Genomic DNA, 25,429 nt, shown 5'->3' with positions numbered 1-25,429 from the left:
ATAGGGGAAATAACATATATCAAAATATCTATCACTAAATACAGAAATATAACTTTGCTAAATTTTAAATTTATGTTACGAGGTTTTATATAAATAACATTTTATTGAGATGCTTTAAAGAATATAAAATGAATTGATTTAGTTACAGTTAAGATTTATATGGTATAATACATTTTCAACTGTGTTGCAAATTCATTATGTTGTAATAAGACCTATACCTAGTGCATTTGACAGACAATAACACGTAGATTTGTTTTGCTCAGTACGCTTAAAATGATCACTAACGATATAGGTGCAATACTTATATGTTAGAACTAAAAACTGATTATTGGTTGATCTACATTGTAAAAAATCGTTGTGTTATTTCAACGACATGCCTATGTGTTAACACAATTGTGTTAAAATATAACACAAACAGGTCGTTAGAACAACTCACTCTCCATTTGGAGTTGTGTGTCAAATGGCCATAGTTCAAATGACACATAGCCTGTGTGCTAAATTAACATAAGCGTAGAATCTTTGGTGTTGTTTTCTGCGTGATTGCCAAACATGTTCGGCATCTAATTACAAACGCTTATGTGCTGAAGCTACAGAAAACACAGTAGAAAGAAATACTTAAACAAATCAAAGTATTCGCAAAATTTCAACATGCAAACTGCGGTGATGTGTTCTCAATTGTTTTACATAATTTTTCTGAAGAGATATGTCAACAGCGAGAAACAACATCATATTGCTCTGTCACTTCTACAATGCACTAGAGCTCACCAGTCAACACTGGAGACTGTATTTCAAACATGGCGGAAAACAAGTAGAAATACAATTAAGAGGCAAACATAAGGATATAGGTAAGAGTTTCCTCTCATTTCTGAACAAGATGTTGGTGAAGGCTGTGTTTCGCACCACCAAGAAATACTTCACAATAAATGTTGGAGAGCACGAAAAAAAATTAAAAAATGAAGATTTTCTAAATGAAGTGTTCTGTAGTTTACTATTCTTATTTAAAAATTAGAATCTTCGGTAAGCGTAAGTATGCACACCACAAGCTTTTCCAACACATGGTTACATCAACACCGCACACAGAGTTATTTCAACACCGAAATAGGTGTCGTAGTAACACAGAAGTAGAGTCGAACTAACACCATAAACGGTGTTCGTCTGCTGATCTGATCCTGAATTTTAACACAGGAAGTGTTGAATTATCACCAAAACGGTGTTACTTATAACGCTTTGACATTGAATTATGACACAGATTGTGTGTTGAAATAAAAAAATGATGTTGAAATAATACAGATACTGTGTTATATTGATGCTTGACATGATGCAATATGAACACAAAATAACTAACACACTACACACTGTGTTACTTTCTTCGTGTTGGTGCAACACCGCCACGAGTAACACTCAACATATTTCCTCACACTACTGACCCAGACATGGTGTCGAATCAACGCCGAAAATACTAACACAGATCCGAATTTAACACCGCAAAACACCAGTTGTGTGTTAAAAACGTAATATACCCACTGTGCTAAACACCACCACCGCGGGGTTTGTGTAGAATTAACACCGCATAGTGGTAGTCACGCTGGAACCACTGCCCTGTGTTAAAATTGAGTTGAATTAACACAACCATTTTTTACTGTGTAGAGAAAAGTAAAAATCTGTGCTAAGTTCTTTAACAACAAAAAATAATATAAAGAAACGACTTCATGTATCCTTGGTTAGTTAAATTCATAGTAACTATTAATGCACTACACATACGAAAACAAATCGGTTCTAAAAAGTTATTATTATTATTATTTTACTTTATTTATGGTCATTTGAAGCGTACAACACTTTTGAAACATCAGCTTGGTTTTTGTTTTCGTTAAATTTATAGCACCTTTCTTGTATATTATATTACAATGATCTACAACTGGCAGATGTATGACGTAGTAGCGTGCTTTTACAATCAGAGAAAAGAAGAGACGGTAACTTAATCTCCAAAGGAGGGAAGGGAATGAGGTAAGAGAATGGAGTAGACAAGTGTTGGCAGGATTCACTTGTAACTAACTACGTTATAGATGTTATCATTCCCTGTAACCATTATCTTTTTTCGATGTCAGGTTACCTTCTTGCTCCTTTCCCTTTCTGTGTAGCTTTCTGAGCAGGGGAGTAGCAAACTATGACGTCATAGGTCATTCAGTTGGAAATGACTCTTATGTTATATTATATGCACTAGTTTATAATATACAGACTACAAACTATTGATCTTTTCATATCAGTGTTAATAATACAAAAGTAGAAATTTCTAAAGTATTAAATACAAGGGTACAAAGGTGTGGCACTCAAATTTCGTAGATGGTTATGATTCTCTTGTGTTAAATTGTAACCATTTTTAACCACGGCGAGCGATGTTTCGATTGTATACCCAAATTCTTGGAAGCATAACGTCATCATCATATAATTGTCTGAAGTACCACCACCGAAGCGGACAACGTCGTATCCTGAAGGTAGAAAAAAAAAACACATGATTAAGTCCATCATTCGAAGTTGATCAGATTTTACACCCAAAATTATTGCTTGCTAATATATTTCACCAAACTTAGATATAAATCGCCTAATTCATATCCTGTTGGGATTTCTGGTATTTTACTCCAAGCAATTATAGTAAAGCCCCGACTATCCGCGAGAGCCGAGAAAATTTATTTTTTAACCCTCCTGCAGCCGCCCTCAATAAGTTTTTCATAAATAGTCGCTGCGGACTGACACTCTGCATGGAAATAAGCACTGTTTGTATGCTCTAAAACAGCGTTTCCCAACCTTTTTCAACTTGCGGCACACTATGGGTGTATCTTGAATTCTCGCGGCACACTCATTATTATTATTATTATTATTATTATTATTATTATTATTATTATTATTATTATTATTATTATTATTATTATTATTTGCTAATCTAAAATAAAATGGTAATTTTTTATCTGTGATTACTGATCATCTTCTCACAGAGATGAAAGCTCGATCACTGGTTTTCCCCTATGCTAATTCATTATGCTTATTTTTTATTATAATTTTAAAATAGAAAACAATTGCAATGAAATATAGGACTAAAATTTTTAAAAATACGTTTTTTTTTTGTTTTTTTGGAAATCTGTATCCAACCTTTCACTAAGAACGAAGATCACTAAATAACGAACGAACAAACAAATGTCTCGTACTTTTAACTTTGCTGTTTTAGCCAAACCGGTGCATATTATTGCAATCACACAGCTTGCGATGCGTCGAAGTCAAAATATAGCTGTTGAACAAAGTGTTGTTCTGTCATTCACGTGCGAATGAGTGTTCTATGAACGTTCACTTGACGCGTACCGTACAAGTGCTTCCACTTTTCGGTGTTAGTATGACTCTCAATTGAAGCGTAACATAGCAGCTAACCGTGGAAATGTGTACGAGCCGAAATACTGTCTGCTACACAGTAATAGATGTTGAATAATATATTACAATTACAGTAATTTTTTCCATTGTAGAAATTCATAGTAATGTGAAATACAAAAATATAAATTTTTCCCTATGTCTTGCAATTTGGTTGCTATAAAATTAATAATTTTGATTCGATTTCCTCAGGGCACACCAGCGGTCCATTCGCGGCACACCAGTGTGCCGCGGCACACCGGTTGGGAAACGCTGCTCTAAAACATAAGAATATATTGCATTGCAAAAGTCAGTGTTTCCAGCAATAGAGCGCGTTTCGAAGTCCAACTCTACTCTAATAAGCAGAAGCCGAACGGTGTAAGACATGAAAACGGGAATTGGGAAGAGTGATTTTCACGTGGTAGCAAATTACGTTCATTGTTCACTAAGGAGTAACAGTTCGCAGACGACAACTGAAGCGTTAATTACGAAACTAAAATAAAAAAGAGAAAAGAAAAAAAAAAGCTAACACGTGGGAAAACACATTAGGTCCTACAGTGCGAAGGTGGCAAATTGATAGATGTACCTCGAATGTTTTTTCTTTTTGTTTACAGCTCTTTATTTTACTAATTTAGACGTAGAGCAAAGGTATTTTTAAAGTTTTATTATGTTTATTGTACAATAAAATACAGTTTCTATGCTGATTTTTTCTGCACCTCGTTTTTAGTCTTTTTTTCGGTTTATTCGCGATTTTCGCTATCCGTGGTACCCTTGTCACCCAATTCCGCACATAATCGGGGTTTTACTGTGCATCCTCTAATACGTCGTCAATTTTGCTTTACACTCTTACTGTATATACTATTTATTTTATGAGTAATTTATAACTTTTAAACTAATTGATAAAAAACTCAGAAAAAAATTCATACAATGCAAATGTTTCCATGGGGAACATTGTTTGACGTACTTTCAAATTCATTTTTTCCAAGTAGCACTACTTCACATTATTACATATTTCAAATCTACATGTTATAGACAATGCCTCACTCGTTATTTAGTGTCACAATGTAACAAAGCTACAGTGCTTCCCAAATAAATCTTAAAGGTCTCTACAACAGGAATAACGCAAGTCAGACGGTCAGTCTAATGCACATCCAAAATACTTTAGTGTCGAATACGTATGATATTACGAATTTCGCACATATAGGAATAAAGTTACAAGTTTTAATGTTTTCAAACGTTTTATTTTGAAAAACTGCTTAGATAAGTATCACTTTCAATGACGTAGATAGCTCTCAATGGACGTAATGCTGTTTACAACAACTTAATGCCGCAAACCGTTCCGGAAATATCATAAACATAGATTAAGTTTGAAACATTACTTAAAATTATGTAACTCCTAAACTTGTAATTGATATTAAATTACATCTTTCAGTTACAGTCTCACAGTGATGCTAGGTGGGCTAAAAGAGACGGTGATGAGCATGAATGAAATTATGAAATGAAGAAATTGGAAGGAAACGGAATAATCCCGAAACTCCTCTCACACACTGTATTCATTTCAAATACCACTTGGTGCGAGATGAAATCAAACTAGGAACTTCATGCATCAGAGGAGAACGCTCTACTACTGAGTCACCACGTAAATACAAGTGTCAAAAAAATTTGTTGTGATGTTATAGAAGGAAAGGAAAACAGCGATCATTTCAAAAATATACCACAGGTACGTCATCTTAAGAAGTGCGGCAATCTCTACTCATGCTTTTAATGTCTTTGGAACGGTTTGAGATATCATGTTGATGTAAACGGCATTATGATAAATTCACACTTCATTGAATATAGCTCTAAATAACACATTTGAAAAGCTAAGACTATCAGAACTTAATCTAGACTAAACTTTGGACTCGATTATCTTTAATTAGCTAATCAAAGTAAATGTAAGTTGTAACTGAATGAAATTGAAGTTCGCTTTCTTTATGGTCACTTTAAGAATAGTTTTGTCTTTGAAAACTTGAAGCATTGAGACCATCGTAGGAGATACCTACTCTGGGAAAATTACTCTATGTAAATACGCATTAAAAAAAAATTATAAATTCAAGAAACTTTGTGCTAAACAAAATATACATTTAATTTTGCTACTCCTTTGATCCTAAGTAGCCTAAGAATAGAATACATGAAATTGAAGATCCTAAGAATAGATGAAATTGATCCAATATGACAAACTTTCAAACAATATTTAGACAGACGTAAAAATACTGAACCAAGAAGAAAATAATGAAAAAGTAGAACAAAAAGAGTTGGAAGAGGAGTAGCAGAAGTAGCAACCCCAAATGTGGCAGACAGCTTAAGTACATATGTGAAATCGTTAAGCTTACTGCTCTGTGCGATGCATGATAAAGTCACGAGAATACAATAAAAGTACAAATTAAGTACTGCGTAGGTCCACCGTCAATGTCCAAAAGGACTGCTATACCCACGACGATGCAGAGTGAGAATGAGCCTTTAAAATGTACTAATGATGTACTATGTCCAACTATGTGTTTGAGACGTACTCCTGAAGCCCATGAGCTGTAGCTGGGGAGGATCTCTGACGTGAGAGGGTTTATTAAATCGTCAACTAAAGTGTTCATTTTCATGTTCATCTTAGAAGTTTACCACGTTACGCGCAACATGCGAATGCCTGTTATTTTGCTAAAACTTTTCTTCAACGGGAAAGAGACCACAACGGGATCTAATACCTAATCGAAGTACCATTTGTTGGCTAAACATTTGACAATGCGAATTAGTTGCGAATGTAGTCTCCACGGAGTCTTCCGAAGAGGGGTTCCCGTTTTATTTCTTGCCAGCACCATATCATTTCCTACTGAGCTATTTCTTTTTACCAAGTAGCATAAGAAAATAGATATTCTGTGTAACTTCAGTCGTATCCTAAATACTTCTTACAATGAACAAGCTAATAATAATAATACTTACGTGATCCATCTTCCGAACAATAATATACACCACGTTGCCGCCAGTAGCAAGTCGCTATCCAGTCAGGCTGTTCATCACGGTGCATAATACGTAATACCAAGGTGGTGGAATTAAATTTAGTTGCTTTAATATCAAAACACCAACCAAGCTGAAGAAATGTGAAAGCACCAGACCACTCTCCTGCAATCTGTAAGTAAATGGCCAAACTAGTAACTTTAACTTCGATACGACTAAAGGATCTTGTAAAATGACTAAAAGTAGTTTGAATAATTAAAACAAGTGCCAACAAAGGAGATCATGACATAATTTTAGTCACTAATAAATGACATTTACCAATCAAAATGTAGAATATGAGCTCTGTACCTTATACAAGAATAAAGTACAGGCATACTACTTAAATTCCTCACTCCCACTTTAAAATTAAATCGACCATGCTGCAGATATTACTGAACTATTTTGTTATATAACAGGAGTACAGTCATTTTGAGAAAATAAACTACTACATATACTAAAAAATTAGAGATATTTTCGAAAAAAAAAATTCGAAATGTTTGCGCCCTTCTGGCCCGAGCCTGGGTGCACGTAGGAATCTGATTTTTTTTTTTTTTTTTTTTAAGGAACAAGTACGTTATTATGTGTGCAAAAATTCAATCTTCTATCTTGAAAACTGATGTCGGTAAAAATATACTTCAAAAATGTACTGTGTCACTATTATTTGACCTAGAGTCATGGTTCAAACGCCATTTTCTTTACTATAACGAGCCCTTTTCAACGGTACCACTCGCATGTCTGTATGATATACCTAAACCAGAAAATTAAAAAAAAAAAAAAAACTATTTTTAAAAAAAAATCCCGCCAAAACACATTGCCCAACTGGACCGGGCCTGGGTTGACGCAGGGATCTGATTTTTTTTAAAAAAAATCGTTCTTATGTACGTAATACGTGTGCAAAATTTCAATCTTGTATTTTCAAGACAAAGGGCGGAAAATATTGTTGAAAGTCTGAATTTAGGCCCTATATATACAAATATATACATAAATATACATATTATAAAAATTTACTGCATCATTACTATTTGGACTAGAGTAACCACAAACCACATTTTCTTCTGTATGAAAAGCAGCTCTTTCCACTTTCCAACGGCACTACCCACATATCTGTATCATACACTTGAACCGGAAAAATGAGGAAAAACTGGATTTTTTCTAAAAAAAACCAACCCTCGGAATACTTGCGCCCCTCGTGCCCGGCCCCTGTTTCACGTAGGGATCTCAAAACAATTGAGAAATACCCAAGGTACACACAATCTGTATGCAAAGTTTCAATCTTGAAAAAGTAAAGGGGTGAAAAATTTGTGAAACTTGCCTTAAGAAAAAAATAAAAAAAGTCACGCCCCTCCTCCCCTCCAAGTTGCGCCTCCAAGTTGACCATCTGCTTCCAAAACGCATCTGGAATGTTCTTTGGTCCATTCTTGACCTGACCAATAAAAAAACCCGGCTTCAATATTTATTATAGAACCTGAATAAGTGATCAAAGACGATACTACACCATGGTAACAAAAGTTACCAAACATCCTAAAAGGGCTAAAGGAGATAATTGTCGAAATCAGTTCATAATGCAAAACATGAGGAGATAAGTAGTGACTTTAAAAGTTAAAATAATAATAAGTATTCTTTCTGTTGACAGGTCCTGGGACTAATGAGTTACTCCAAGGTTTATTATTATTATTATTATTATTATTATTATTATTATTATTATTATTATTATTATTATTATTATTATTATTATTATTATTATTATTATTATCTAGGTTAGGGCCTGGAAATGTTACTTCCACCTATCTCAATCTTCAGCTTCCTCTTTTAACTCCCAATATTTTCGTCTCTTATTCCAAATCATCGATCAGTTTGGTTCTTCTTACTACTACTCGCTTTCCTTCTTATTACTCCTTCAGATAGAAATAATGCTACATAAAATTTTTATACATCTATGAACAATAGTATATATATTAGTGATTTCCAACCGGCGTGTCGCGACACACTAATATGTCGCGCAGTCTCTAAGATGTGTCGCGAAATATTAGAATTTGAAGATCATGAAGCATTTAATGATTATTATAATTAATTTTGATACAAACTGTACCAAGGAAGGTCCCTAGCTTCAGCAATAATGGTCAATATTATACCTACATAGACTCGCTAATTTATAGGAATTTATAAATTTAAATTAATATAATTTATCTTGTTATCAACAAAAACTAAACAGTAGTAGTGGCCCCCGTATGCGCGAATTGACCTTGAACTCATTTTTGTGACGTCATAGGTCAAAGGTCAATGACCTTGACCCGGGGTCAATGACCTAGGGGTACCTAGGACCACCCCCTCTAAATTTTGGCAGGGGTACCATGGCCCACCCCCTAAATTTTGACAGGGGTACATAGGACCACCCCCCTTAAATTTTGGAAATTGCCAAATCTAAAAATTTGGTATGGTAGCCTAGGACCATAGTATGTACCTCTATTAGTATTGGGTGTCTATGTCGTTCCCTTTCATGGGTAAAAAATTGCCAAAAATTCAAATTTCGGAGGTTTTTGACCTAATTTATCACCTTTGATGAGGTGTTATTATCCTATATAGTTATATGGGCGTATACAGGGGTTCATTCCCTTTCATAAGACATGGGTATATTTGTGCACCCCTTGAAAAATTTGGGAGGGGTACCTTGGCCCACCCCTTCAATTTTGGAAATTGCCCAATTTCAACATTTGTTATTATAGTACCGGACCCTAATATGTATTATGATAAATTTGGGTGGTCCACCTCGTTTCCTTCTAGGGGTACCAAATTGCCAAAAATATAAACGTAAGCAATACGTTGTACCACGTGTTTGGTTTTTGGCTCAATTTATCCCCTTTGATGAGATGTTATTACCTTATATGGTTATATGGTCATGTATAGGGGTCCATTACCTTTCATAAGACATGGGTATATTAATGCACCCCGGGAGGGGTACCATGACCCACCCCTTAAATTTTGGAAATTGCCCAATTTCAACATTGGGTATTATAGTATTGGACCCTAACATGTATTATGATAAATTTGGGTGGTCCACCTCGTTCCCTTTTAGGGGTACAAAATTGCCAAATTTTAGTACAACCACATGTTTGGTTTTTTGGCTCATTTTATTCCCTTGGATGAGGTCCTATTACCTTATATGATTATATGGTCATGTATAGGGGTCCATTATCTATTATAAGACATGGGTACATTGGTGCACCCCGGGAGGGGTCCCTTGGTCCACCCCTTAAATTTTGGAAATTGCCCAATTTCAACATTTGGTATTATAGTACAGGACCTCAATATGTATCATGATAAATTTGGATGGTCCACCTCGTTCCCTTTTAGGGGTACAAAAATTGCCAAAATATAAACGTTGTACCACGTATTTGTTTTTTTTTTGGTCCATTTTATCCCCTTTGATGAGATTCTATGATTACAGGGATCTATTTCCTATCATAAGACATGGGCACCCTTCTTAAATTTTGGCAATGGGGGTCCACTGAAATTGTCCAATTGAAGCATAGTACAGGACCTCAATATGTTTCGGTGGTCCTATTACCAAATTTGTTTAGTACAACCACGTGTTCGGTTACTGACTCAATTAAGGTTATAAGGTATGGATGGGTATCCCCTTTCAATTTGGTAGGACCCTTCGGGTGTAGTACAGTCACGTGATCAATGATTTGGTTTTAATGCGCGACGAGGTCCCTGGTCAATGTTCTCTAGGAATTAGGTGGAAACTTTTCACAGGGTTCTCGTCTTATATCGCACAGTTCTTTAGGAGAATCTGATAACATTGTATATGGAATGGACAATAAAAACACATAAATAAGCATAAATTGTATTTTATTCATTTTTCTGGTTTCTTCTTTTTCTTTCTTATTGACAATGTTTGTATATTGAGCTGGGTTTCTTCATTAGACTGCCTCCTCTTCTTGATTGCGATGATTTGTTTCCATGTTTTGCAGCATAGCACCCGTTTGCAAAGCTTCGTATTGTGAATTCTGTAAAAAAGAACGAGGAAAAAGATGATTAGTATAGAAATAGATGATGATAAAACAAATACACTTACAATGATAAATATGATAAAATTACCTGGAAGGTATATTGCAACAGTCTACGATCATTAACCGTGGGTACTGTTGTGAACAAATATTGAATTTCACGCAGAGATTTTCCTTGGGCTTTACAGCACAAATAAAAATAAGCATAATAGCCACATACGGATGAACCAAGACTTTGCATTTGGCTATTATTATATTTATAGTATATACAATGAAGTTTTAAGAATGCAACATGTTGTGGTACATAAGGAGGAAGGCCATAGCTGTCAAAATATTCTCCAACACCGCGATGATCAATATAAATTGCAATCCAATGACTTCCTAGTTTTGTGGATGGATCTGTATTTACAATGATTGCCAGAGGAAGAGAAATCCGTGAGGGCAACTCATCGCTTGCAAATACCCCGGTAAAATGATTTCTGAACAATGGACTACCGTGTAAAGCACTAGCTAATTGTAATGTATTCAACATCGTGAATGGAAATGATACATAACGTATACGTACCTTGTAATTTAAAAGTCCAGGATAATGTTGCGCTGGTGGTCTATCTCTAGGAGTGAGGAAAACTCTCCATACACAATACAGTTTGCAGGTGCTGCTAATTTCTCTTGGAAATGAACTTCCAATCGGATGGCTCCATGTCGTTGTAAATTCCAATAGTGACAATCTCCAGCAGAAGAATCGGGAGTTAGGTCAAATACAAACAGTGTATATCCATTCTTGTAGTCGGCTCTTGAAATTGTATTTCCAGTATTGGTAAAATGTATGCCAGAGCCTGAGAACAATGTGTGGTACGATGAAATGTAGAGATTTTCTTCAAAGTTGGGTTGCAATGGTTTTGAAGGTACAGCTTTTCCATCCACGTACAATGTAAAGAAATTAATGTTTAGATGTTGAAATTCAAATGGATTGGTGGTAATAGTTCCACTGGATGCTTCATTCGATGTAAATCCTACAATAATACGATTTGGCAATGTTCCCATAAACAGGTTATCAATAGTTTTGGATTGTATATCCTTCGGGATGGTAAATGATTTCATTTGAACCCTTGTCAGAGGATACTTTGCCGGTGTAGATTGTAAAATTTTATTGTGTGCCAATTTGACACTAGGGCTGATGCTGACTTTTTTCACCTGCAACGATGCATCTAGAATATTGATTTTTGCACTGACACCACTTTCACCGGCCATGAGACAAAAGTTTGGCTTTGCAGGAATAAGTTTCACACGTAATTCCACTCCATGAATTAAAAATTTATCTTGATTAAAAATGTCACAATGAAGATGTCCAATCATATCGAATTTCATACTTTGTTTTGTCAGTTCATAGCGTTGTTGAAATCCTTTGTTCTCACTTGTGGTTGCGTTCATATGACCAGCCGTATCTTGAAACCACATTGCTGTTTGTAAATGTGTATTTTTAGCTCCATCACTATAATTGAGTAGTTTTTCCATGTACGAACGATATGGATGATTATGTGACGGAAATGAAATCAGTTTATTGTTCAAGTAGATTTGTACTTCACTAAACATAGCATTTAGAAAATCATTGACAGGTGCAATTGCTTTATCCGTATTGATGAAGGAGGAACCATCTGGTTTCACAATTTGTGCTTGGATGTATAATAAGGTTTGTGGTAAATCAATATATTCATCACTGCTACCACTCACTACAAATTCTATTGGTGAATTTTCAGCTATTGAACTAATTGGTTTGTAGCCTATAATACGATTGTCCAGAACACTGGTTTGCGTGGGCAACGTTGAAAAAATGTCCAATTCACTTTTTACACATTCACAGGATTGATGATGTAAGAAAGCCATCGTTGAATTAATCAAAAATATCTGGTGACGATGCCAATGATCTCTTCTTCTTCTTATGTGATAATTTACGTCTCTTTGTAGGATTGATGGTGTTGTTGATCGTTGGAAGGTCAACCTCAAACTGAGAGCAGTCATCCCATTTTCGTTTATGATATCCACTTCCCAGCATAGTTTTCAACTTATTTTTAGCTTTTTCTTGTAAATTCGATTTTGCCTCTTGCATACGTTGATGAAACGATTCTTCCAGCGGTTGATTCGAGATCACAACATCATTAATCATATTGGCACCTGATTTTAATAATTCTTTTCCCACAGTTTTAGCGCCTTGCTTCACAAGTGGTAACACTGAACGAAATAAGCCACCAAGGAAACTTCCAATGCCATGTCCTGCTTGATAAGGACTTCCCACATAGACGTTGCCGATACCGGATAACGCTTGTTTTTGGTAGTATTGCAAATACGGATCAGTCATGACGACGACGACGGAAATGTAGTTTTGTACACACCGTTCCAAAGGTGAATGGCATCCGATGACCTGTGCTATCCCTTATATCGATTTGTATTTGCTCAAAATTCATTTTTTCCACCGGAACATAATGTGCAGGATTAAAGATTTGTACTGCATGACTTCCAAAAGTATGATTCACAGGATCCATGTTGACAATTCGTAGCAAGGGTACCATTGTATCTCCAACAATGACAGATTCAATAATGTCACAATAGACGTACATTTGTGATGGTAAGCCTAATCGTACATCCGGTGTATATTGTCCCTTTTCCATATCTTTTAAATCACTTTTCGGGTCAAATCCAAGCATTAAACTAACACTTGGTGACAATTGTACAGAAGTATGGATTTCCTTTTTGGGATGTCTTATGAGGCATATATTATTAGTTGCGTCATGAGATATAAATAAATTGGTTTCTTTATGATGTATATTAATTGCATGAATAAGATCCCGTATATTGTTATAATAGCGTACAGGGATCGTTACAACCTTCCACGGTTCTTGATCATTACTACTTGATGATTTGTAATATATTTTATTGTTTTTACTGTTAATGTTCAGCAAAGAATGTGGATAATGAATCTCTACAATTGCCACATCCCATTTCTGGCGAAACTCTACACGTCGTTGTAATTTCGTAATATATGAAGTCAATGTATTTTCTGGAAAATAATCCATGGAACTATTACTGGGAAGTGTAACGTAAAAATCTTGATCAGGTTCCATTCTTCTTCTTCTTCTTCAATGAAGTTGCAGGGATCCACGAATTGAATGAGGAAGGATATCCTTTCCACTGGACGAGATACTCCTTTCTGCGACCTTTTGTTCTTGTACGTAATATTTTATCGATGAGGAACGTCGAAGGGAGCGGTACTGGTTGTAATTCTTCTCTGTAGAAAACACCATCGATAAGTTGATGATTTAAATCCTCTAGTCGATACACTGGTGGGTTTCTTGGTACAATGGCTTTTACTCTGAATATTTCCCAAGTCCAGTTCTCGAGGTAACCCTTGTCAAAGATACGTTTTGTTTTACTTATACGAACAGTATCACCAACAGATAAATCCGTATCTTGTTTTGAACGTTGTAGCTTTTTGTCGTATAAGTTATGCCACACCTCCAGTAAATTGTCCTGAGAAACGTTTGCAGGTGCCATTTTAATACTGGAATGCCGACTTTCATTGTATGCTTTTACAAGTAAAGGCAATACTTTGATGTAATTGTATGTTTGATATTTGGTAAAGTATTTCCACATACGATGTTTCAATGTCTGATTAAATCTTTCTGCGATGCTGGCTTTAATATCTGGATCCTTTGTTGTAACATGTTGCACGTTGTGTTTTCTGAGAAACTTTTGTACTGTCTTGTTGGTAAATTCAGTTCCTTGATCACTACGTAGTACAATTGGTTTCCTTTCCTGGAAAATCATTTCAAATGCATTCACTATATCCTCGGCACTTTTTGATTTTAGTGGTACAGCCCACCCGTACCGACTAAACACATCAATCACTGTAAGAATATAGCGGTAATTGTCATTATAGTTTTGAAGTGATTGTAAATCATTTAAATCACATTCCCATTGATCATCAATATTGTTGACAAGATAAAAATCTCTACGGAAACGACGACGTACAGGACGATGTAACGTGTAGGTAGGTTGTTTGTTTAACCAAAGTTTTATTTTGGTTAGAGGTATAGATTTTCCTGTGGCTTGCCATAATTTCTTTGCAGTAGAAAACGATGCAGGATGTGCTGGATTGTAATAAATGGATTTCAACTTTTTGTTCATGGTTTGTACGTTGACCATTGTGGAATGATACGTTTTCTTTTTGGTCGGACTTCTAAAACATCATCATCATCTTCTTCTTCTTCTTCTTCTTCTCCGGAAGAAAATAATTCAGGTGCCGGTTTTGGTGGTGCAGATCCTTCAGATGCTGATGTACTATTATGCTTGACAATATAGTTTAATCTTCGTGGATTACCAATCAATTCTTGAGGTGTGTTTGACGATGCAAGGTAGTTGCAAAACAATTCCCAGCCTTGAGGATTAGAATGTTTCCTCGGTCGAGTCACATCGCACATTAAATCTACAATATTGGATCCATGTAGTTTATTATCGTTGATGTACACTGTTCCTTTATGATCCCACGTAATTGCGTCATCTTGTTTTAAACGACGGAATAGTAGTTCGGCTTTCTTACGATACATTTGTGGTATTGCGGCTAAAATTTCTTGTTTCGTGCTATCGTCAACATTCGGGACGTCACCATCAGGTTTCATTGATGTAATTGTAAGTGGTATTGGTTCTTCTTGTTTACGTATCACATAAAGATATTTCTGTAATATTCTATTGTACTGATTCCATTTTTCTTCATCACTTGGATACGATGTATTCAATATGGATTGCATTTCACGATCGAGATTAGATTCTCGATTTTCACTCACACGGGATGATGATGCATGCATTCGTTGAACCATTTCTGGTGGGACTAAAACCATCTTCTTGCTATGTTCCATGAAGTTTATTGTTTAAACAAAATACTGGATAACACACTTCCTACAATAGGTGCAAGTAATGCAGGTAAGAATCCTCCTTGTTGTACGGCTAAATGTTTCTTCTTTTTATCCAATGATTTTGTATTGTCTACGAGATAGCGGAGCGTGTTCTTGTAACGCTTTAATCTTGACTTCTGCGCACTTGTCAGTGGAACATTGCCTTTTAAGACATTATAACAACATTCACAAATACTATGAATTAATGAAGCGTCTGCATTGGCAATAATAGCTTTACGCAATCTTGGTTTAGCTTTGTGCAGAGCACGTAGCAGATCAGCGTGTTTCACTGTAGGAGACATCGTGACAGACTAAGTCATTCTTTTCACATGCACAATAATTTAAACATGTTTTGTTGGTACGTAAACATAATGATGCAAATCGTCGGGAAAAATATTTGTACGAAATCGCATTTCATCGGGTGTATCTTGTTTAAGATCCAGCAGTAAATAGCCATGTGGATTTCTTGTTGCGTCTGCATAACTTTCTTGTAGAAACAGTGGATGCTCAGGCATGATTTGATAACTCATATGCTTGATTTGTGACTTGTCACGTGGATTTTTAAACAACACCAAATACGAACAATTTAAACTCATATTTCTATTTGCTTTACTTTGATGAAATACATTTTGTGTTATAAAAATCACACTAATATTTCGATGATGTGATCCTTTTGTGAACATATCAACAATATCACTATTCACTTCTCGCATATGGTCATCAATAATAATCAAATGTGGTCCATCTTGAGGCTGAAAATCTTTCATTCGTGGAAGTCCTTCGTGAAATTCTACTGGAACCGGCATTGTTGCATACACGTCTTGCCATTCTGCATAATACCAGTATATCTTACGAAATTTTGCATTGATCATGGTTGGGAGATGTGACAGTAATCGCTTCACAAAATACGTTTTTCCACACCCACTAGGCCCTGCGAGAATACAGGTAAATGGATGTTTCCACTGTGTATCCATGATGAACACTAACACCTTGTTTCAAAAATGGTGCGTATTTAAAGCGAGTACAACAATTCTTGCACTCACTGGTGTGAAAAGGAAAGAAACAGTTCATCTGTTTATCGAATAGTTGAAAACCGTTTATTTGTTAATCGAATAATTGAAAGCCGTTTATTTGTTAATCGAATAGTTAAAAACCGGATAAAGTTTAACGGTTAACCGTGAAAGCTGATCACTGTTTGATTTAAATTCTAATTGAAAATTTTTCGTTTGAAATTTGTTTTGAAAATTATTTCAAAAATTTTTGTTTGAAAATTTTTTGTTTCAAATTTTTTCGTTTGAAATTTTTTTGTTTGTAAATTTGTTTCAAAATTTTTTGTTTGAAAATTTTTCGTTTCAAATTTTTTGTTGAAAATTTTTCGTTTCAAAATTTTGTTTCAAATGTTTTCGTTTCAAAAATTTTTTCGTTTCAAATTTTTGTTTTGAAAATTTTTTTAGTTTCAAGATTTTTGTTTAAAAGTTTTCGTTTTCAATTTTTTGTTTTGATTTTTTTTAGTTTGAAAAGTTTTCGTTTTCAATTTTTTGTTTTAATTTTTTTTTTAGTTTGAAAAGTTGAAAAAAAGTTTTAAATGCCAAGAATCTTGTTCAAAGTTTCCACCTAATTCCTAGAGAACATTGACCAGGGACCTCGTCGCGCATTAAAACCAAATCATTGATCACGTGACTGTACTACACCCGAAGGGTCCTACCAAATTGAAAGGGGATACCCATCCATACCTTATAACCTTAATTGAGTCAGTAACCGAACACGTGGTTGTACTAAACAAATTTGGTAATAGGACCACCGAAACATATTGAGGTCCTGTACTATGCTTCAATTGGACAATTTCAGTGGACCCCCATTGCCAAAATTTAAGAAGGGTGCCCATGTCTTATGATAGGAAATAGATCCCTGTAATCATAGAATCTCATCAAAGGGGATAAAATGGACCAAAAAAAAAACAAACACGTGGTACAACGTTTATATTTTGGCAATTTTTGTACCCCAAAAAGGGAACGAGGTGGACCATCCAAATTTATCATGATACATATTGAGGTCCTGTACTATAATACCAAATGTTGAAATTGGGCAATTTCCAAAATTTAAGGGGTGGACCAAGGGACCCCTCCCGGGTGCACCAATGTACCCATGTCTTATAATAGATAATGGACCCCTATACATGACCATATAATCATATAAGGTAATAGGACCTCATCCAAGGGAATAAAATGAGCCAAAAAACCAAACATGTGGTTGTACTAAAATTTGGCAATTTTGTACCCCTAAAAGGGAACGAGGTGGACCACCCAAATTTATCATAATACATGTTAGGGTCCAATACTATAATACCCAATGTTGAAATTGGGCAATTTCCAAAATTTAAGGGGTGGGTCATGGTACCCCTCCCGGGGTGCATTAATATACCCATGTCTTATGAAAGGTAATGGACCCCTATACATGACCATATAACCATATAAGGTAATAACATCTCATCAAAGGGGATAAATTGAGCCAAAAACCAAACACGTGGTACAACGTATTGTTTACGTTTATATTTTTGGCAATTTGGTACCCCTAGAAGGAAACGAGGTGGACCACCCAAATTTATCATAATACATATTAGGGTCCGGTACTATAATACCAAATGTTGAAATTGGGCAATTTCCAAAATTGAAGGGGTGGGCCAAGGTACCCCTCCCAAATTTTTCAAGGGGTGCACAAATATACCCATGTCTTATGAAAGGGAATGAACCCCTGTATACGCCCATATAACTATATAGGATAATAACACCTCATCAAAGGTGATAAATTAGGTCAAAAACCTCCGAAATTTGAATTTTTGGCAATTTTTTACCCATGAAAGGGAACGACATAGACACCCAATACTAATAGAGGTACATACTATGGTCCTAGGCTACCATACCAAATTTTTAGATTTGGCAATTTCCAAAATTTAAGGGGGTGGTCCTATGTACCCCTGTCAAAATTTAGGGGGTGGGCCATGGTACCCCTGCCAAAATTTAGAGGGGGTGGTCCTAGGTACCCCTAGGTCATTGACCCCGGGTCAAGGTCATTGACCTTTGACCTATGACGTCACAAAAATGAGTTCAAGGTCAATTCGCGCATACGGGGGCCACTACTACTTAAACACTATTTCGCGATGTTATGGTCGTTACGTAAAATTGGCTGTCAGTCAAAAAATGTTTTGAACCATGGGTATATAAGGTCTAGTAGAGGAAATGTACCGAAACTTTGATTTCAAAACAACAATGTACATACAAATCACTCATTAAGCACTAGAGAATTTAATGGGCCAAGAAATAAGAAGAGGGAGCTTCATGTGAAATACAAGCAAACTGGGAATTTTTAAATGATTTCTTAAGTTCTCGAAACTAAGAAAATTGATCTAAGAAAAATATTGTCAATCAAAAAGAGGACACCATAACAATTTGGAGATTAGTTTGATAAATAACACTACTCTTTTCTAGCGTGATCATAAACGAAATTTTCAAAAACAAATGTTATTTGTGTAGATGATAATTTTATTGGTGACACACGCACGATAGAAATACTTTTTAAATACATGTTTGATAAATATTTTAAAGTTTTAAGTAAATGAAGAAGCAGGACGCAGTTTTACGTCTAACAGGTATTCCCATAATTTATAGATATACCATAAATAACAGAATGTAATTTAGTGAAAGTACTATTAAAGTACTTCATAATTCTTACATAGTAAACTACATTATTTAGTGAAACTACATGACACTGTAGGTCCTTAAAATATTATAATAAAAGAATGTAAAGATTGTCTAGTTCCAACACTTAACAAATCATTCAATATTCTACTGCAACAAGCAGTAATTACAAAAGAAGTCATACATTATGTTTATTTGTAAAGTAAGTGATAAATATAATGTGAAGACCTATAGATCTATTGTCTTAAATAATGTATTTAGTACAATATTCAAATGTATTATTCAGGAATATATTCAATTTAAGATAAAACGTTAGCTATAATAGTCCTAACATGGTTTTGTCAAACATCGCTACACTTACCACCCTCCTTCAAATAGCTCAAGCAATTTCAAAGGCTATGTGATCAAAAATGCAGTTAGATATTATACAAGAACTGTAGAGATTTAGCAAAAGCTTTTGACTCTGTACTATATTGATTTTTTTTCGATAAGCTTCGTTTCCAAGGTCTCATAAGTAGTTTGAGATTTTTTTTTTTAGAGGAACAACAATTCAAGGTGAAATACTACAATGATCTTCCTTGGAGCCTCTATTATTATTAATATTTATGAACCGATTTGCCTGAATTAATACATCATGTTGATATTCTCATCTATGCTACACACTTAAAACTAAACGAATTTGTTAGAAACTACAATGACGTAGAAGTTCCTTATGTGCAATAGTCAACTGGACTAATAAAAATGAAATAACTGTTAATAACAAAAACAGTGTTAGGGAAAAGTAATTTGATCTGTGCCTTAAATCTAAATTCCTAGAAAGAGGAGGAAAAAAAAGTAATTATATAGTGACTAGATATAATGTAACCTGTGCAAATCTAGAACAAGTTCCAAATATAAGAAATTTAGGTATAACATTTGACATAAAACGTTTGTTTGATGAACGTGTAAATTCAGTAAGTAGAGATGCTACGAAAATCTTAGTCTCTTTACAACACAAACATTTTAAGAATATTAATGCATTTATTTCGTTATGCATCTTTTAGTTTGGACCAAATTAGAGTATTACACTGTAGTTTGTAACTCTGCTGTATATCCGAAGATGGAGCAGATCAAAAGAAACGCATTAAACACTTATGCATCAAAACTAAGTAATATTTTGCTCCTTTTATGTACGAACAATGGACAATAATTTTAAACCTTGACTTACTGAAAGTAGATTAGTATTAAATGACAAACCCTAGTATAATTTCTTTGTGAATAGTTAAGTTGTGCAGCATGTATTTTGTTCAAAATATTTTAATAACTATTCCCAGATTCAGAAAAGGATAAAGAATGACATACATCTGCAATAGTAATAGGTCTGTTTATGTTAGTTTATTAAGAAACCACGAAAAAATGACAAAATAAAATAAATTTAGTATTAATATAAACATTTTATTAAGAAACCATTCACCAGGTTACGGCATATGCTGATGATGTAAATTTAATAGGTGATGATAGGAGAACAATAGAAAGAAATGCAGAGATCTTATTAAACGCTTGCAGGGACATGGGTTTAGAAGTAAATGCAAAGAAAACTAAATACATGGAAGTGCGTCGGGACCGTAATACGGCAAATTGTGGAGGCGTTAAAATATTAAATAATACTTTTGATAAGGTGGATACTTTCAAATATTTAGGATCAATATCAACAGACGAAAATCATATTCACAAAGAAATTAAATGTCGACTAAAAGCAGGGAATTCGTGTTACTATTCGGTTCAAAATCTTTTGGGTCGCGAATTCTGTCGAAGAATTTGAAGCTTAAAATATATAAAACGATAATCATGCTTATTGTTCTGTATGGTTGGGAAACATGATCGCTTACTCTGAGGGAATAACATAGACTGAAAGTATTTGAGAACAAGATCCTGAGAAGAATATTCGGACCCAAGAGGAACGGGAATGGGGGAATGGCTGAAACTTCATAACGAGGAACTACATAATTTATACGGTTTACCCAACATTGTTAGGGTCGTCAAGTCTAGGAGGCTTAGGTGGGCAGGTCATGTAGCTAGAATGGAAGAAAGTAGAAACGCTTTCAAAGTCTTGACTGGAAGACCAATCGGAAAACGACCATTAGGAAGACCTAGGCGCAGATGAGAGGACAATATTAAGATGGATCTCGCAGAGATTGGAATACAAAGTAGAAACTGGATTGAGTTGGCTAAGGATAGAAGTCAGTGGAGAGCTTTTGTGAACGCGGCATTGAACCTCCGGGTTCCATAGGACATAGAGTTAGTTAGTTAGTTAGTTATTGTATTAAGAAATCTGTATCTCTAATGTTCTTGTAGTTCTATTTACTTATTAATGAGACATACTGTTGTATTTTATTCATAATTTTTCCTAATACTGCAAATAAACAATTATTATTATTATTATTATTATTATTACCCAGACAGCAATTTAAGCTTGCTGCAAGTTGCCACAAACTTGCTGTCGCAAGGTCAATTAGCTTGCCGCAAGCTATACTATGCAAGCCAATTAGCTTGCTGCAAGCTTGTAGCAAGCTAGTTAGTTACATCTGGGCAAGGCTTGCACAAGCTTGTCTTCACAAGTTAAACACAAGTCAAATTATCTCAAACGCAAGCCAAGTATAAGCGTATTCTCATCAATGGCAAGCTTTATTAAGCTTATTGCAAGCGAAAACACGCCAAACAAGTTACATGGCAGCTTACAGTAAGCGAATTTAGATAAAACAGTATGAAATCAGTAGAATTTAACCGTCTGACTAAATCTTGCTACAATATATTTTCCCCTCGCCTTCCCAATTATTGAAGAAAATGCAACAACAGTGAAAACAGCCAACTCTCCCATCCGCTTTTGCAAAACATTAAAGTAAGCATAATTGTTACGCTTTAGTTGTTACAAGCAACGCTTTTTTTTTTTTTTTTTTTTTTAACAAGAGTTTCATTCCCATCCAATGGATGGGCGGGCCGTAGAAGGCAACACCTTCTCTGTGGCCAGAGATATGCAAGCAACGCGCCGTTGCTTCGTACAAATATCTAATACGTTGTTATATTAGCCACGAGTACTTGAAATTTCTACCCTTTTTTATATAAAAACGCAGAAAAATGTTTATACTTTAAACACAGCATTCAGAGAAGTTTATACTGCGAGTTAAACTTGAAGTTTATATTAAAATATCTGCAACAGTTCTGTATTCTTTCGCGAAATAAGTAGGCTCAAATCTGCTGCCATCTATGTTCACATTTATGCTTTATACATAAATACTATAATTCGTTATGCCTTATGGTTACCGAAGTATGAGGAAATAAAGAGCCATATTATAGGTACGTGGGACCAGAGTACTAGAGTACTAGACGGCACAATTAAAAAAATAATTAAGTTTGTCCTTTATTCAAGCTGAATGCTAACAAGACGCTAACAACGCGAACACTACCTTGTCGCCGAAAGTTGAGGTCAGCGTCACGTGGTTTTTGAGAACAACTGAAAATCGAACGCGCGCTGGCTTTTTACTTCAATCTAAAGAAAAGCGTCTCGCAAGTGAAGCGTGGGTTGCCCGCACTACAGCTTGCGCTAAGCAGAAATAAGCTTTTGTGTATAAGCCAAAGCGAAATAAAATCAAATAAAAGCAACAGGCAAGCTTGCGGTAAGCAAACATGCTGTCTGGGTATTATTATTATTATTATTATTATTATTATTATTATTAGTAGTAGTAGTAGTAGTAGTAGTAGTAGTAGTAGTAGTAGTAGTAGTAGTTGTTGTTGTTGTTGTTGTACTAGTAGTAAAAGTAATAGTAGTAGCAGTAGTATTGAATTATCAATTGTTCCATGTTCTGTACCAAGTTGAGCTTTCTGTTTACCTTGCTATCTTTAGTGTTTTAGTTTATATGTAATTCTTTTCAAGAAAGTAGAATCTGATAACGTTACAAAAATTTCTCCTTTCTATGAATTTCACTTTAAAAACCAGTAAACAATTTTTCAGAAACTAGCTTATAATTTCTACCGTTATTCACCTGCCAACCGAATATAGTCGTTAAATGATCTACAGTGAACCTGGATATATATCGTAACGATGATACGGGATCAACTTTAATATATTAACGTAAAGCGAAGTGAAATATGTTGTTGTGTATGATACAATACATAATTCTTCGTTCCCAATTTACAGGGAGAAAAAGACAAGTTTTGAATTGGACATACTCATAGTGTAGTCAGTATGTATATACATACTGGACATAATGTAGTCAGTACGTATACCGCAGCAATTTATGTTTGAGTTTTAAATGATTCTCTGGTCATTTATTCATAGTGAAAAATTCAAAATCAACCTATTTCATTCACCAATCATTTGTTTCATTTTATTAACAAATACCAATTCTTATTAAAAGAAAGCCATAATGACCCTTTTAGAGAGAGAAAAAATGCACGTGATTCAGAATGGAGAAAAACACTAAGGAAGAAATGCCCACAAAATATTGGGATTATAAGAATTTAAGACTGTAGCACACAAACAAAGTAGCAATGAAATTATCGCTTGTGGTTTTATTGTAAAATATACCTCCTTCGTAAGTGTGTTGTTATCTTGGGATTCAAATGTTTCACTTGTAATATTTTATTGTAAAGTTACTTTTAAGGACTACCGTACACTCACTACTTCAGCTTCTCAGAAATCTGGGCGTCAAAACATTTTAGTCTTTCTCTTTCAGAATATCGTTACCACATTAAACCGTGTTCTGACTCTACAGCAAAAATGTGTAAAATTTTAATTTCATATTTAAGATTTCAAACGATAGGAAAGTGATTGTCTTGAATTGGCGATTTCAGTCATAGCATCCAAAGGCATACATATAAGGTTAAATTTGCCCAACGAATTGGGGGTATACAATAGGTTATAAAGATTATGTTCTCAAAAATCCACTGCTGCTCAGCCCAGCAAAAGGATGTAGTAAAAACAAAATTTTAAGTGTCTCAGCAATCCAGCACTTTCTCTAATTCGGCATTTTTCTTCACAAGGAGTGAAGCGATTACCGAGAATATAGTGTTTCTTTCTTTCTTTTTCTTTTTTCTTTCTTTTCTTTTCTTTTCTTTTCTTTTTCTTTGAGAGAGCATTATTTCTTTCTATCATTATGTCGAAAAAGTACGCCGAAGTGAGCAATGGGAAGAGACGGAGCAAACTTCATTGAGATTTTCTCCCTTTTAAAGCATTTCAAATATCAGAGATAAGAAAAGCTCTACTCTGACGCACAACATTTTTAAGAGCACGTTTACTACGTATCGCCTTCTAGCGATCTAAAGATGGAGGCACAATGGGATATCGTTTATATATAATAATAATAATAATAATAATAATAATAATAATAATAATAATAATAATAATAATAATAATAATAATAATAATAATTTTCTTTTGTTTATTGGAAGTTAGTATCCCCTTCCCAGCACCTAGGTTATGTGAGACATTGACTTGCAGTTTAAAGTGAAACTTATGAATCACCATAATACGTTCTTTCAATGTTCTCCCACTGGGAATCGAAACAGAGACCATATGCACCGAATGTGCGTCCGTTAACATTAGACCAGCGCAGAGAGCGTGCATTTCATTACAGACTATTTTACTATTTCACTTTTACTTTGCACTATACTAACCAAAGAGTAATACATGTCCCAATACAATTTAATTCTACGAAAAAAAAAAAAAACTTTATAAAGACGTATACAAACCTGATTAATTGAAGGATGCGTTGAGTAGTGCCTTAAACAATTCTCAGGAACTTGAATGTGTCTGGTATGAGGGTTTTCATCTTCCGTAACACTATTGGAAAATTCTTCTTCAGAAGAGTCATTTGGTATTAGATTTTCTGCAGCTGATGAAGAACTATTTGTTACCGTACGGGCATTATTTTCGTTTATTAATAACACTAGTGTTGTAAACAAAACACAAATCCAAAACCTCATTTTAGCAGCAAGAAATTAATATGGTTTCTTCCTACTTCTAGACGTACTAAATATTTTGCGTTGTGTTCTCCTCAGCATTAAGCGATTCAACGGGTCACGCAAGTGACATTTAGTAGATTTTCCTCGACCTACTGATAAGAAAGTCATCATGTTTGTGTTAACATATTGATAAACTTTTGAATGTTGTTAGCTTTCCCAATGTCCCGTTTTGTAGAAGTTAACGTTTGTTTGTATGAAATTATTGCCAGAAACCAAGGCCTCATTTTGTAATTATTCTCCTACATTTCTTCTCGTATTATTTGTAACTTAAGATCTCTGGAAATAGGATTTTTGAATTCACTTTTGTTTCCTGTTATTTCTCCAATTTACTAATGTTCACTAACTGTGGCTGTAATATTTT

General features: G+C 34.8%; 1 protein-coding gene across 1 annotated transcript; it reads right to left on the bottom strand.

Moving 5' to 3' along the window:
* Nucleotides 1–83: 83 nt before the first annotated feature.
* On the bottom strand, nucleotides 84–25,131 carry LOC145695016 (uncharacterized). Its single transcript, XM_081771843.1, has 3 exons — nucleotides 24,796–25,131; nucleotides 6,364–6,550; nucleotides 84–2,486 (listed from the first exon to the last, which is right to left on the bottom strand). The coding sequence occupies exons 1-3, from the start codon at nucleotides 25,027–25,029 to the stop codon at nucleotides 2,299–2,301; spliced, it is 609 nt and encodes a 202-aa protein (XP_081627969.1). The 5' UTR covers nucleotides 25,030–25,131; the 3' UTR covers nucleotides 84–2,298.
* Nucleotides 25,132–25,429: the final 298 nt, after the last annotated feature.

This window comes from Thermobia domestica, chromosome 9 (genome assembly GCF_964235325.1).
Source record: "Thermobia domestica chromosome 9, izTheDome1.hap1.1, whole genome shotgun sequence".
In the NCBI taxonomy this organism is placed as follows: domain Eukaryota; kingdom Metazoa; phylum Arthropoda; class Insecta; order Zygentoma; family Lepismatidae; genus Thermobia; species Thermobia domestica.
This window is presented reverse-complemented; position numbering and strand designations above follow the sequence as displayed.